Below are 15,628 nucleotides of genomic sequence, written 5' to 3'. Positions count from 1 at the left end.
TTTGAGTTGTGATTTAGTTTCTACAAAATAGTATTACCCAACACACTAAGTTATTATTTTTATGTGTAGTCTTATTTTAGTTTTAGAGTTTTCACTTAATTTCATATTTAAATACTATCTTAAAAATAATATTTCAAGAAAAAAGAAAAAGCACAAAGATCAAAAAGAAGTAAAATGGTCTCTATTCACAGTTGACATGATTGTTAGGCAGAAAATCTTAAGGATGTTATATAGGACTACTAGAACTAATAGGTGAATTGAGTGAAATCACAGGATACAGGACATTTCTATAAACCAACTGGGAAGTAAAACTGAAAAGGCAATTACAATAACAATAAAAATATAAAATACTTAGCAATAAATTCAGCAAGAGACATGATGGCCCTGAACACTGAAAATCACAAAACAGAGAAATTATATTTGCCTTTCCAGGCAGCCGGGCTTAAAAAAAAAAAAGACTGGGCTATAGTGGCTTACTGGTAACCTTTCGTATTTATCTGTTGAATGAATAAGGGAACGATTAAATACACACACACACACACACACACACACACACACACACACACACACACGGAGATAAAGGTTGACTAGATATGTGCTGGAATTCTCAGGGGGAAAAATTAAACTGGGACACGGTGAAAGAGGCACTTAGAGCCAAAGCAAAGGAATCCACATGCAATTCTATTTTAAAGTCCAGATTTTGGACTCTTTACAGCAGTGGTTCTCAATGTGGGGCACACGCCCCCCAAGGGGGCAATTTGATTTTTAAGGAGGGCAATTCAAGAATGAGTTATTAACAGTGAATTTTTTGCATTTCTTATGGTTCTAGGGGCAAACAATTTCTTAGTGATTTCTTCCTCAGCACTTTTCAACTGTTCTTTTATCTTTCTCTTTAATGGATGCCATGTTCTTTGGAAGCTTGTTTAGACCAAGTTAATGGCCTTTTAGGCTTCCCTATGTGAATAGGAGTTCACTTTTTGAATAAAAATTATATGTCACGGGGGGGCGGGGCATCAGGATTTTAGAGATGCTTAGGTGGGGCATGGCCAAAAAAAGCTTGGAAACCACTGCTTTACAGTAAGATAAACATGATAAAATGATTAATTTCCAGATTGTTGTTCACAAGTGAAATTGCCAACAAGTAGCTTTTTATAGCCTAGTTCTTTTATTACTACACTAGTGGCCCGGTGCATGAAATTCATGCACGGGGGTGGGGGGTGTCCCTCAGCCCGGCCTGTACCCTCTCCAATCTGGGACTCCACATGGATTGGGCCTAAACCAGCAGTCAGACATCCCTCTCGCAATCTGGAACCACTGGTTCCTAACTTCTCTGCTTGCCAGCCTGCCTGATAGCCCCTAACCACTCTGCCTGCTGGCCTGCTCGCCCCCAACTGTTCCCTCCTGCCAGTCTGCTCACCCCCAACTGCCTCCCTTGCCAGCCTGACCGCCCCCAACTGCCTCCACTTGCCGGCCTAATTGCCCCCAACTGCCCCCCCTGCGGGCTGCTCACCCCTAACTGCCCTCCCCTCCTGGCCTGATCACCCCTAACCGCCTCTGCCTCAGCCCTACCACCACCATGGCTTTGTCTGGAAGGACGTCTGGAAGGTCTCCTGTCTAATTAGCATATTACCCTTTTATTGGTATAGATTCCTTAATGTTATTTCAAATGGAAAAGAGAGCACCATTAATACTGATAATCAAATGTGTAAGACACTAGATTAAAACACCTTTCAAGTGTTCTGCCAAGAGACAAAGTCTGTTTCACTCAAAATTAAGAGTGTAATATATAATCACACATCACTTAATAATGGAAATGTTTTTTTGAGAAATGTGCCATTAGGTGATTTTGTCATCGTGACTGCATTAACACAAACGTAAATGGTATAGCTTACTACACACATAGGCTAGCTATGTGGTATAGCCTACTGTTCATACACTACAAACCTGTCCAGCATGTTACTGTACTGAATACTGCAGGCAATTATTACATGATGGCATGTATTTATCTAAGCATAACTAAACATAAAAAGATACAGTAAATATATGGTATAAAAGATAAAAAATGGTATAGGGCACTTACTATGAATGGACCTTGCAGGACAGAAAATTGCTCTGGGAGTGGTGACTGAATGTGAAGGCCTAGCACATTACTATACACTACTATATACTACTATAGTAGACACTATAAACACAGGCCCATAAGCCTTGCCTCTGCTTCCTTCTGACAGGGTCAGAAATAAAATAAATGAAGCTGCCAAAGCTACTCCGTGAGCATGGATATGAACTGGACTGGTGGGCAATATCAAGGAATCAGCTGAAGCATACATCACCATAATAGTGACCATCAGGAGGGAGTGAAAGCTTGCCTGAGGATTAATAAGAAATCAAAATGGAAAGCTAAAGGAATACAGGGATTGCCATGGCAATGTGGTTTTGGGTATTGCATGTTGGAGCAGTAGTCATATTAAGGAACTTCGTGTTATTCATTAAAAAAATAAAAAAAGAAGAAGAAAAAAAGGGATTTCTAACATGGAGAAGGTGTAGAACTGATACTTCAATATTCTTATTTTGGAAATTTGTTTTTGGTCCCATTGACCCTTCCTGGCACAAAAGGTTTCTCTAGAACTGAATGGATGGGGAAAAACAACAACTTATATATGCTTTTTATCATTACAACTTAAAAATACTTCTAAAGTACAGGGACAGGCTGACTCCACACTACCTACAGGAAAATCAGCTCCATTATACTACTACTAGAGGCCCAGTGCACAAATTCGTGCATGGGTGGGGTCCGGCTGGCCCGGCCCCAATCTGGGTGGATCAGGGCTGGGCCTGTCAGGAGGAGGAGATGGTGGAAGGTTGGCCAGCCAGCCTGCCCTAATTGGGGTCCGGTGGGCCCTGCCCCCGACTGGGGTGGGGTGGGGGGCTAATTGGGGTCAGCGGCCAGGGAGTATAGGATATTTGGGAGGTTGGCTAGCCAGCCTCAACCCCGATTGATGTGTGTGTGGGGCCAAGTGGGGATGGGACCAGCTGGGGGGACTGTGAGCGGTTGGCTGGCCCTGCCCCCGATTGGGGTCGTGGGGGCCCATCGGGGACAGAACTGGTTGGGGGGAGGAGCCATGGGCTGATCGGGGTGTTGGGGGCCCATCGTGGGTGGGGCTGGCTTGGGGGAGGGGCCACAGGCGATTGACTGGCTGGCTCTGACCCCAATCGGAGTGGTGAGGCTGATCTGGGATGGGGATGGGCGAGGGGAGCGGGCTGCAGGAGGTTGGCCAGCTGGCCCCACCCCACGATTGGGCCAGTTTGCTGGCCGCAGTGGGCGTCATAGTGACCAGTCGTTCCGGCATTCCGGTCACTGGCTTTTTATATATATAGATTATGTCACCATTATATATGTGGCCAGCTATTGACTGAAACACTGTTATTCTGTTGACTGTACTTAGTAAATTCCTAAATAAGGAAATGCATGTCAAACATCTAAAATAATAAGTAAATAGAAAAGATAATTCAATAATTTAAGTTACTTCCTGAAACTTACAGTTAAATATGTTCCTGAAGTAATCATATATTTGCTGCTGAAGAAAAATAAGTGAAATTGAAATGCCTTCATTTTAATAATGACTGTTCATAATAGTTATGAAAAAAAGTATCTCCCAAATATATATAATTAACCCAAGAGACTACCAGTAATTCAATTACTAAAAACTCATAAAATTCTTTATCACTATTGGAACATAACTCAAGACACCATTACCTCTCATATAGGGCAACAAAATCAATGAGAAAAAAAACAACAATATAAAGTGTTAATTGAAGCACCTCCTTTTTCCCACATCAAGAATATTTACTAAGTTAGAATAGAGTATTACTGCAGCAAAACACTGAATAATCTTGACTATTTAAAATATCACTCAATGTTTCATCAAATAATTACTCACTTAAATGTAATGTAACAGTTTATGGTATCAAGTGTGAGTGATACACCCTGGGCCAAAACATATTTTTCAGAGAAATGTTCTTCAAAGTTTACAGTAAAGATGAAAGAAAAAGGAAGACTTCATATACTAAATTTATTTCTGTAAAAAATGATCAATTCATTAATAGAGAACTACAGCCATAGAAAAGTTTACCAAAAGGCCACTGAATAGAGAATTCAACCTATTCTTAATCCTAAGAACTGTAACTTGATTAACAGGGAAACATTAAACCACAAGTTCTACTTGAAAGAAAGTACAAATGGTATCCAAGTTACAATGATTTGACTTAAAATTTTTGACGTTAGAATGGTGCAAAAACAATATGCATACTAAATTGCACTAAGTATTTATTATAAAATAGGCTTTGTGTTAGATGATTTTGCTGAACCCTAGGCTGATGTTAAGTGTTCTGAACATGTTTAAGGTAGGCTAGACAAGGCTATGATGTTCAGTAGGTTAGGTATATTAAATGCATTTGCAACATGGTTTTTTCAACTTGCAATAAATAGGTTTACTGGGATGAGAAACCCCAATGTAAGTTGAGGAGCTTCTGTACATACAGAACTGTCAGAAAAATGCTTACTGTTGTCACAGATATAATTATTGTTGAAGTAACTTCTTATATATCAAAACAAGCTTGGTTACTTTGAGAAAGACCTAACATCATCTCATCTCAGAATCAAAGTTATTACAAATGTGAAAAAATTTTTATCAGATACTAAAATTTACTCTTTGGAAATATCCAACAATATAAAATAGCATACATGACTAAAATACATAGAAGATTCTAGACTTAAAACTATTTAATTGGGATTTTATTATAATTATGCCTTTCTTGTTTCTGTATAAATTGCAGGGCTTCCTCTTTCTGATGGAATAAGTAAATGCTATAGTTTGAAAGTTCATCTCAAAGTTACAGGCAATTAAAAACTCTAATTATTCCTATATGAGTATAAAGAGCTAAAAATCTCACTTCAGATTTTGTTTTCTGATTAATAAGGATTCATGAAAATCAAAGAACAGAGTAGTATTTAAACAACTCACATTCAGTACAACAAAAAGTAAAATTTCAATGAAAGGATTATTAGTCAAAAGTAGACTCTAATGCTATGTAGATTGACTTTCTACTGTACAAATATACGCCTGACATATCAGTTCTTTGTTTTTCCTTCTTCTATTTTCCAATTAACCAGCTTTATCATTAGAAGTTAAAGAGAAAAAAAAAAGCCCCTCTACCCTCCTCTAGTCCTTTATATTTTAAGTTCCTCTGATGGGTTGCCACTAACTTTAAGTAGTACATAATTTTCTCAATTTAGCATTCAGACACTATCAATTCCCACTGTATATGGTAACTTATCATAGTTGAATGCTACCTTCTCCTCTTCCCCCTCTCTACATTAGAAGTCACACTATTTTTTAGTTCTAATGATTGTGCTTATAACTTTAACACGCTTAAGGCACAATTGCGTGATATATCATCTCTATGAACAATTATTTTACCTTCAGAAAGATGAGAAAGTGCATCTTCCTCAAACCTTTTCTTCTTGATCCATCTCATAACATTTTGTCTAACTATAATTAAATCTTTTATATACTATTATCCATTTCTACAAATGGAAAAATCAATAGGCAACATTACAGAACTTGAATGATCAAGTACTTAGTTCCCAAATAAAAGTACAGTAATTAAACCAATAAAAAGAAAAATTCTATGACATTCAAACTTTCAAAAAAATTTTTTTAAAGCATCTACTCATTTAACAAATATTTACTAAACACCATGTGCCAACTATTATGTGCTAGGGCTTTAGGAGAGAACAAAGCAAGTTCTGCTCTCATGGAGTTAGCTTATGGTCCAATGAGAACTAACATTAGCTGGATTTTTTTTTTTTTTAACTTCCTTCACACCCATCATCAAGGTCAGTGGTTTCCAAGGGAGGGCTCATTTCATTTGTCGGGCTTCAAAGACCATAGTGCCATTTAACAGAAAGTGGAGAGATGCATACAGCCCTGATACACATTATATACAATGAATACCAGTCTTATTCAAAATGCCTATAGAGTTGCTTTCGAGAGAAAGATACTGTTCCGGTATAACCAGCTATCAGGTCTTATTATTTTTCTTGAATTCCTTTTTCACTCTGCTGAAATAGCTCAAGTAACTTTCTCATAAAGAGCATTTGGCTAAGCTCTTTTACACCTGCAATCTTTATTTTGCACTCCCCCTTCTCTGACAGAATTCAACACTCATCTTTAAAAACAATATACACCATTCCTCTCCACTCCCAAATAGATTTTACATGTGGGAATCCAGAGTTGTAGATGAGAATTCCCATGATAATCTCCTTTCTTAGTAATTTGTTCTTGCTTGGAGAGCTTTTAAAACATCTTTATCCTGTCTTTTTTTTTTTTTTTTTTTAAATTATCCTATTGTTCACTCAGTGAGTCCATCCTTCTGAAAACATATATCTTTGAGTCTGGAAACTTTTCTTTAATCATTCTTCCTATTGTTTTTTCCTGTACTCTTTTTAAACACTGAGAGATGGTGAACCCCCTTTTCCACCACATCTTTCACACTTTATACTTTTCACCTCTATTGCTCCACATTTGGAAATTTCTTTGATTCGAAATTCCAGATCATCAACTGGATCTAAAACATGAACGTTTTATTAATCTGCTTGCTCACTGCTTTTTTATTATGAAAATCACATTTCTTATTTCCAATAACATTTTCTGGCTTTCTTTTCTTTTTACACATAAATCCTCCCTAACAACAAATCAAATTTTGTTTTATATTTTAAATTACCTTTTGCTCCCTGTATTAAATATTTCTTTTAATGGGTTTGTTGTGGTTGTTCTTTCAACAAGCTTGATATCTTCTTTTATCAAACATAACAAAATTCTGTGTTCAAATTTAAGAATGAAGAACTATACAAATACTACAATAACTGGTATGGAGTTCTCCTACTGTTTTAAGTTTCACCAATACCCCTCATTCTAAAATAGCCTGACTTGCAAGTTTTATATAACAAGACAGGATGTCTGGTCAGCTCCTCCATAGGGTGCTTTCCTGGCAAGGCAAGCTGGGGAATTCCTCCATTGCCAAAATAACCAGAATAAACATTTTTAGAAAACAATAAAAAAGATCCAGCAATGACAAGATAGAATTAGCTTTTGGAAGCCCCTGTCTATCACAAGAATTTAAAGAAAAACATGAACACAGTAAGAAGAGAAATGTGAGAAAGCTACAGTCACTATAGACATAACTGTGTAATTTTAAAGCACTAAACTTCTATGAAAAAGCAAAGAAAAAAAATCACGAATTTGGAGAATGCAAAGATTTGAAGTCAGATTAATATAAGCCTTCTAAAATTGTTCTTCCTCAAAATTGTTTTGGCTAAAGGACCTTTGCCTGATCTTAGCCTGGATCTTTCACTAAAGGAAAAAAAAAAAAGGCTTAAAGGATACTATGGATCAACTAACAGAATATTGCAGTTATATAAGAGATTATTATTCTTAGGAAATATACACTATACTTTTTTGGGGGAAAGAAACACGATATATGGAACTTACTCTCAAATTGTTAAAAACAACAACAAAGCACACAGGGAAGAATGTTAACAGGCCTGAATGTTCTACATACTATTCTTATATTTCCAAATAAATTACAAATTATTTCCAAATAAAAAGATGAAGAAAAACAGAGATTCCCTCATATTGTTGCAAGTAGCTATATATATAGTTCAATCATTCCACCATATTACTATTGCACCAACATGTTTTGGCCATATTCCTGCTGATGGACATTTGGATTAGTCCCTGGTCTTTTTGTTTTGTTTTTACTGTTATCACTTGTTTCCACTAAGAACATTCTTATATGTCTTACGGGGTATGTGGAAGTTTCTCTTATGTATCTATCCTGAAGGAAAACTGCTAACTATAAGGTATATGGAATATTCAGCTTTATAATACAATACAAAACTGCTTCTCCACATGGTTTTATCAACTTAAGGTTCCCATCTGTAATTTTAGGAGATTCTGTTGATCTGCAGTCTTCCAATACTTGATACTATTAAATTTTTTAATTTGCCAAATAAATTGATATAAAATACTTTCTCATTATCATTTTCCTATTAAGATTGACTATCTTTTTTTAAAAAATATATTTTGATTTTTTACAGAGAGGGAGAGGGATAGAGAGCTAGAAACATCAATCAGCTGCACACCTCCCACTGGGGATGTGCCCGCAACCAGGGTACATGCCCTTGACCGGAATCGAACCTGGGACCTTTCAGTCCGCAGGCCGATGCTCTATTCACTGAGCCAAACCAGTTAGGGCTGATTATCTTTTTACGTACTTATTAACCATTACTGTTTCCTCCCATGAAATGACTACCCATCCATATTTTGCCCACTTTTCTACTAGATTATCTTTTTCTTAAATTGATTCATGTTCTTTATTCTTGATACTAATCTTTGGTCAGTTATGTTCAAATTTCACCCAGCTCCTAATATGTCTTTTTACTTTCTTTAAAGCATCTTTTCATGAGCAGATTTTAATATAGTCAAATTTTATCAATATTTTCTTTTATAATTAGTGCTGTTTTGTGTCTTAAGAAACCCTTCTTTACCGATGGTTGGAAGGACATGCACCTGGGAAAATGTAATCTTCACATTATCAGATGCTTTGAGGAACTTCAGCTAAATAGAAGACAGAGGGGGTCATGTTAAAGGAGAAGTTTAATGACTTGCAACTACTTTTATTTAAAAATTTAAAAAGCATAATAAAGAGAATCCTATCAAAACACCACTAATTTGTCTTTTTGAATAGAGCAAAGAAGGACCTAGAATATATATACACCCTTCCTTCATCACTAGGATATCAAGAATATTTTGAAAGCAGTTTTGCTGGAGAGCCAAAGTGCAAGTACAAGTACATCTAAGAGAAAATCTACACATGAGAAATCTACAAATTCTGCCTGGACAAGAGGTAATAGCACCAGGAAGAAAGCTGGGTAAGGACACAGGATTCCCTAAGTGTTAAACAGTTAATATACAGGAAAAACTTTCTTGACATGGTGGTTTCAAAAATTTCACCTGCGTATCCACTGTAGTAGGCTCTCCCTTTTTATTCTTCACAGACTGATGAATTGCTTAATTGGTAAAGTCAACTTACATGACCATGCCTTTCCCATTTCCACATTTGCAATGGGAAGAAAATATGCAACTAATACCAAGCATTAAAGTACAAAACAAAGAAACACCAAGACCAATAAGAACAAAAACAATGCTATTTAGGGACAAATACCTGACCTGGATGATCAATCCCCTTCCTTGTTTAATGATGATAGGAAAAAAAGCCAAAAAGAATCAAACTATTTTCTTACAAAAAAAGATACTAACAAAACTATAATGAATCCAGGCAATGGCTGCCAGAGGTTAGATTTGGGGGACTATAAATACAAAGGAATAGTACAAGGTAGTTTTGGAGGGATAACGGAATTATTCTGTATCCCGATTGTGGTGGTTACACAAATCTACAAATGTGTTAAAATTTATAGAACTGTCCACACCAAAAAGGTGAATTTTACTGTATGATTTAAAAACGTTTTTAAAGAATTTGTATACAAGTATTTATTAATTTTTTAAAATATATTTTTATTGATTTCAGAGAGGAAGAGGGAGAGAGAGATAGAAACATCAATGATGACAGAGTCATTGATTGGCTGCCTCCTTCACACCCACTACTGGGGATTGAACCCGAAACACACGCATGTGCCCTTGACCAGAATCAAACCCGGGACCCTTCAGTCAACAGGCCAATGCTCTATCCACTGAGCCAAACCAGCTAGGGCTATATACAAGTATTTATAGAAGCTTTATTTACATTCTTCAAACACTGGAAATAATCAGATGTCCTTCAAAGAAAGAACAGCTGGATAAACTGGTAAATTCATACAATGAAATAGTACTTAGTAATAATTAAAAAGAACAAAGAATTGATATACAAAACAACAAACTGCAAAGATAGCATGCTGAGTGAAAGAAGCCAGTCTTAAAAGATTACACACTGTAATTTCTGACATTATGGAAAATGCTTCCTAGAGACAAAATTAGTGAATTAGAGTTAATGTAAAGGAGAGTGCTTGACTAGAAAGCAGCAGCAAAGGGGAATTTACAATTTTACTGAATGTAAATTTAATAAACAAGTTAAAAAGGATATAGAAGAGGAAGAAGTTCCTAAAAATAATCATTATAGGAAGCAAAGATAGATTGTGAATTAAATCGACTAGGCATCAAGAAATTCAGGTAAGCAATTAATCAACTGAAGTAAATGGGAGCTAGATGTGATAATATAAGCAAACATGTCACTGAAGAATTCAGAACCTCACAAGTCACAAAATCAACACAGAGCATATCATATCAATGTCATGGAAATTCAAATTTGAGAAATTCTCCAAAGGCAGAAAAAAAAAAAAATGGTAAGAACCAATGGCACTGAAAGAATGTTGAAAGATTCAACATTCTTTAATTATTATAGAGACCCATATTGGACACATTCTACATAGAGGTCCATATTGAAAGAAAAAAAAATCTTTTATGCACACAGAAATAGTTATTTCCAAAGAAAGGAAATTTAGGCTGGCCTCAGACATCTTTCATATGTAATAGAAATATAAAACAAAGCCTGAAAGAAAAGACTGTGACCCAAAAATTCTATATCCATGTAAACTGTTGTTCATCTATTATGGTCAAAGTAAGGCATTTTCTTGCATTTAGAAGGGCTTAATAAAAATATTATCACTACTCTTCCAAAAAAATAATAAAATAAGCTAAATAAGATCCAAAGCAAATATGCCAAAGGTAAGTTAGACATAAAAAGACTGGTTGTAAACAATAAAACAATTAAAATGTAATATTTTAAAGTTCAAATAACTGTTGAATGTATAATTACAAAACAGTATGTAATGGTCATAATTCCTGAGATAGTTATATAATCATTAAAAAACACCCTAGAATTAAATTTTCAGACCAGGTAGAGAAGAATTGTGGAAAGACATAAAAGGGTGGCCTCTCCTTAGCAGCAGAACAGTTGATAACTATTTTCCTTGCCTTGCATCTTTCTCCCAGAGTAATCTCATCCCAATTGCGTGGAATTATCTGTTTAAGAACAAGAAGGTCCCAATCTGTGACTCCTACATCTAACTGTCTAATCGAAGAGATTTCACTGTCTATATTTCTCAAAAGCATCTTAATAGCAGCAAATCCTAAAACAAAATCTTCACTTGCATCCCACCTTTCATACCCCAAATCATTTCTCCTGGTCCATTATTTGTAAGGGCAGTTTCAAAAGGTTAAACAGGACCTTAAATATTAAATAGTCATTTGTACTATTCCGAAGCAAAGTTTCTAACAATTCAGTTCAGGAATCCCTAGCAGCAAAATTATGGAGGTGCTTGATTAAAAATGTACTCTTACCAGGTCCCTTATCAAATATATCAGATTGCCTGAGGTGGTCTCAAGAGTCTGCATTTTCAAGAAGTACCCTAATTGACATTTATGTGTCCTAAAATGTATGGGAACTACTGCTCTAGGATCATTTCACATGCTTTACCAGTAACAAATGTTAACTGAAATAGTTCCCTCTTTTGCAAATATCAAGAAGCCACAAGATGCTTATGTTCACACACAGATAGGAATCAACTTTAGTTCCTGTTTATTCTTAATTTCTACATGCAAGCTTTCCATAGCAACCATCATAATTTATTGGAGAAGCTTCTAACTTTAACCCTGATTCACTTGAAAATAACTTTAAATGTACTGTCTATGGAAAAATCTGTTATTTTCTTACTCCATCCATCCCTTTTCTCCTAAAATTAGCACCCTCCCCCACACTAATTTTCTTTTGTAGTCTGAAACAGAAAACATTCCCCAGCTTATCTTGCTATGTGCCCTCTGATCAAATCTGGCCAATATGATACAACATGAACAGTGGGTAACTTCTTGAGAAACCTCCTTTAGCGTCTCAACAAAGGTAAATAACTGAAGAAATAAAATTCTGCAATCTGCATCTAAAGCCCCATGTCGTCCCAATTCTTAGCTGCCTTCCTAAAGTCAAATTCTTACTACATTTTGTACAAGTGCTCTAACTGCATTATTATAAAAAAGCTTCAGGAGTTTTAGGGAAAAATATTTTATTTCTCATAAATACAAAATAAATAATGTTCAAACATTTATTTAAAAACTGTTTCAAACTCCAGACGCATTATTCCCATGAAAATAATGTTTAAGATTAGAGTCTCTTGCTAGTTCTCAAGCCTGATTAATTATAAATGCAGAATTCACTGAGCTTTGATAAACACGACTCAATGACCTTTATCACCTGAGGAGTATGAATAGGCAAGAAGCAAATTCAGAGTAAGGGTTACCCTTGGAAAGGAAAAAGGAAATATTTCAAATATGGCATCAAAGGTCTTCAAGGATCTTTGTAAAGTTGTTTCTTAAAACTAAGTGATTGTTTTCCTTCAGAGTGAAGTTCTTAAACTCAAAATGTAATATTAAAAGGCATTAAATACCCATCCATGCACAGTACCCCAATAAAAAGACCCTACACACAAAAATTACTGTACTCTTACCCTACGCATGGCTTCCTCCTCTTCTTGACGCTTTTCATAATGTGCAAAGTCATCAAAGATTGAGGTGGTATGCTTGAAGGTAGCAATTATTTTAAGCACTTGCTTAGCTTTTTCTAGGGGTACCTCTTGAGTGTCCCTTGAATTGGTAACCGGTTTGTTGTCATTATTTTCTAAGCGAATATGCCGTAATTGGTTATTGGGAACATCTTTGACAAAGATCCACTTAACTTCAAATTTGCCCTTCCACTTATCCTGAGACCAGACACCAGCATATGCATTATAGTCCACAACAGACTTCATTTCAGCCACTCCACAAAAATGTCCACTGCCATTCACACTGAAGAGTAAATAGAGTGGGCCTTTCCCATTCAGGGAACGGTAAGCTGCATCCAAACGCTTATTACCATGTTCAGTACTACACCAGATAGAGTACTTAATGGAACGGTGAATGTCATCCTCAGAATAGCTTTTAATTATAAACACACGTCCATTTTTCAGGTTCCAGTCAAAGTCTTTGGGATTATAGTTGTTTATGGCCTTTAGCTTTTCCAGCACTGGATGCACTTCTACACTAGAAGGTGAAGCACTGATAGCAACAACACCTAAACCAAAGTTTTCACCGCCCGCTCCATTGTTCTGGTTGAAGCCACCTCCTCTATTCCGAGGAGCTACCCAACGGTTCTGCAGCTGCTGCTGTTGGGGCTGCACTTGGTGAGGCTGAGCCTGTGGCTGAGGTCCTTGTTGCTGCTGTGGTTGTGGTGGCTGAGGCTGCTGTTGAGGCAGTTGGCTTTGCACCAATGGTGGTGGTTGAATTAATGGCTGAGGCTGCTGGATTATAGTTTGAGGAGGCAGAACTGGTTGGGTTGGTGGTGCCTTTACCACGGACCCCTTTTCATCCCAAGTTCCAATATTCATATTGTGTTTTATAGGAGGTGGTGGCACAGCAGAACCCCCAATTCCTACATTGCCCTTGGGTTTAAGTTTCGGTTGAGGTTTGGCAGGCTTTCTGGCAATGGCGGCCCAGGAGGTTGGTTTAGGTGCTGCACTGCTAACTGGGGGCACACTATTGGTTGCAATGCTAGTCATACCACTGCTGCTCAAGGCTGTACCTACAGTTTTTGTCACTGCAGCTGTCAGGTCACCACCAATTTTCAGTCCAGTCATGCCTTGCTCAATACTGCTAATGCCGGGCACCTTACTCAAAGTATCATTGCCAAATCCAGCCTGTCCATCAGTAATAGCTCTCCCAAGAGAACTAGGTGGATAGCCATAACTGCTACTATAAGCAGAACTTTGCGTTGATTGTCCCTGAGATCCACTTGTCCCCCACGTAGAGAAATCAGCATTACCAGGAAAAAAGTTAAATCCATGCTGACCAAGAAATGGAGGGGTATTTCCTAATGCCCCAGGTTGACTGAACACACCATCTGGTATATAATGATGTTCTCCATTACTCATTTGTCCATAGGTTGTCAGATATGGCATAGGTTGGTCTCCAGCCGTGGACCATGCTGCTTCCCCAAGAGAATATGGAAATCCAATGGATGGAGCATAGTAACTAGGCATGTATGGATCTGACATTGGTGGATAGCTGTTACTCTGGAAAACAAAAGATCATAATCAAGAGCGAAAGTTTCTCTGAAGTGTAGGGGGGGAAATCTGAAAGATGAAAATTAAATAAATTTAGGTAAATGAAAAACAAATCCACCTGTCCCACATAAGCAAAATTAAAGTTTCAAACCTAATTTTATCAACAGAAAAATTTGCTGATGAGTATTTTTACTTTAAAATGTTTATAAAATTGCAAATTTTTTGTTACAGAGCTAGGAGTGGGAGATAATTATTTTTGTTTAAAGAATCTGGTCCTCTACCACAATTTAAAAATACAGTACTTTCTACAAAAGATTGATTTCTAAGTTTGCCCACACAAATAGATCATTTATAGCCAGCTTTATTTTAAGCAACTGATGTATACAAACAGGTATAATCAAGAATTAAACAAGCCTGAAAACTATGCCAATAATAGAGAAATTATAGCATATCTGTATTACAGAATCCAGTTCAGCAGTTAAATTTTGAAATTTCATTATGAAAAAATTAGAGAAATACACTCTGAGAAGCAAAGATTCAAGATTATACTTATAGCATGATCCAAATTTGTTTTTGTTTTGCCTCACTCAATTTAAAAAGAAACAAAACCAAATCCTTTGTATGGTTTCTTAATGGTAGGATAACAGGGGCCTCTTTTCTTTGTATTAGATTTTCCAGATTTTATACAATAAACATCACCTTCCTGATCAGAATTTTCATTTAGAAATTGAGTTCCTGCAATTTCCCCCAGAATTACTGCAATTACATCAACTTTTATTTTGAATTTTAACTAATCATTCAGTGATTTGCCAAAAACCAAGGTAGTAAATTCTATTTTTAAAAACTCAAATTTGTTATTACACAATGTGAAAAATAAAATATTTAAGGATTTCTTTTGAATATGTGTTTCTTATGCCCCAAACAGGCCTAATAACAGATTTTCACAATTTGAGGTAGGTGTGATTTTTAAGCCTCGAACAGAGTTAGAGGATTTGTAGAATAAGCAAGGTGAAAAAAATTAAGCTAATATCCAGTAGGAAGAACTAGTATTCCTTTTGCAAGGGTCAAATTGTGAAGGCTGATTATTCACTTTATTTTTACAAATATTCTAAGTTTCCCAGAGCAAAGTATGTAACTCCCCTCCCCCCTTTTTTTGCCATTCGTCTCTTGGGACTATTCTAAAGTGCTGCTTTTTCACTCAAGAAAGTACATCAATATAAAAGGGAAACAAACATCATACTGCCTGGAATTCACTTTAAATTATTTGTGTAAAGCCCAATCATTAAAAACTGAGATGCTTTATTGTTACTATTAAGTTTCAAATAAAGGTTGTATTTAAAATAACAATTATGACATAGTATTACTATTTCCAGTAAAGATTGCACTTAAAAAAACAACTCTCAACTCATACTATTTAAAGAAAAA

The 15,628-nt window shown here is 36.2% G+C and overlaps 1 protein-coding gene across 8 annotated transcripts in view; it reads right to left on the bottom strand.

Moving 5' to 3' along the window:
* YTHDF3 (YTH N6-methyladenosine RNA binding protein F3) overlaps positions 1 to 15,628 on the bottom strand; it is a 37,355-nt gene that overhangs the window by 4,875 nt on the left and 16,852 nt on the right. For 6 of the 8 annotated variants that reach the window (XM_054708634.1, XM_054708637.1, XM_054708631.1 and 3 more), the window contains 2 exons: positions 12,614 to 14,212; positions 8,609 to 8,678 (listed from right to left, as the gene is read on the bottom strand). In XM_054708634.1, coding sequence (XP_054564609.1) covers positions 8,609 to 8,678; positions 12,614 to 14,212 — 1,669 coding nt within the window. Of the gene's footprint in view, positions 1 to 3,538; positions 3,573 to 8,608; positions 8,679 to 12,613; positions 14,213 to 15,628 lie in introns of all 8 variants that reach the window. The other 2 variants (XM_054708632.1, XM_054708638.1) reach the window with 2 other exon arrangements.

Source organism: Eptesicus fuscus, chromosome 19, assembly GCF_027574615.1.
Source record: "Eptesicus fuscus isolate TK198812 chromosome 19, DD_ASM_mEF_20220401, whole genome shotgun sequence".
NCBI classification, from domain to species: domain Eukaryota; kingdom Metazoa; phylum Chordata; class Mammalia; order Chiroptera; family Vespertilionidae; genus Eptesicus; species Eptesicus fuscus.
The sequence above is the reverse complement of the archived record's forward strand: the minus strand, read 5'-3'. Positions and strand labels throughout refer to the sequence as shown.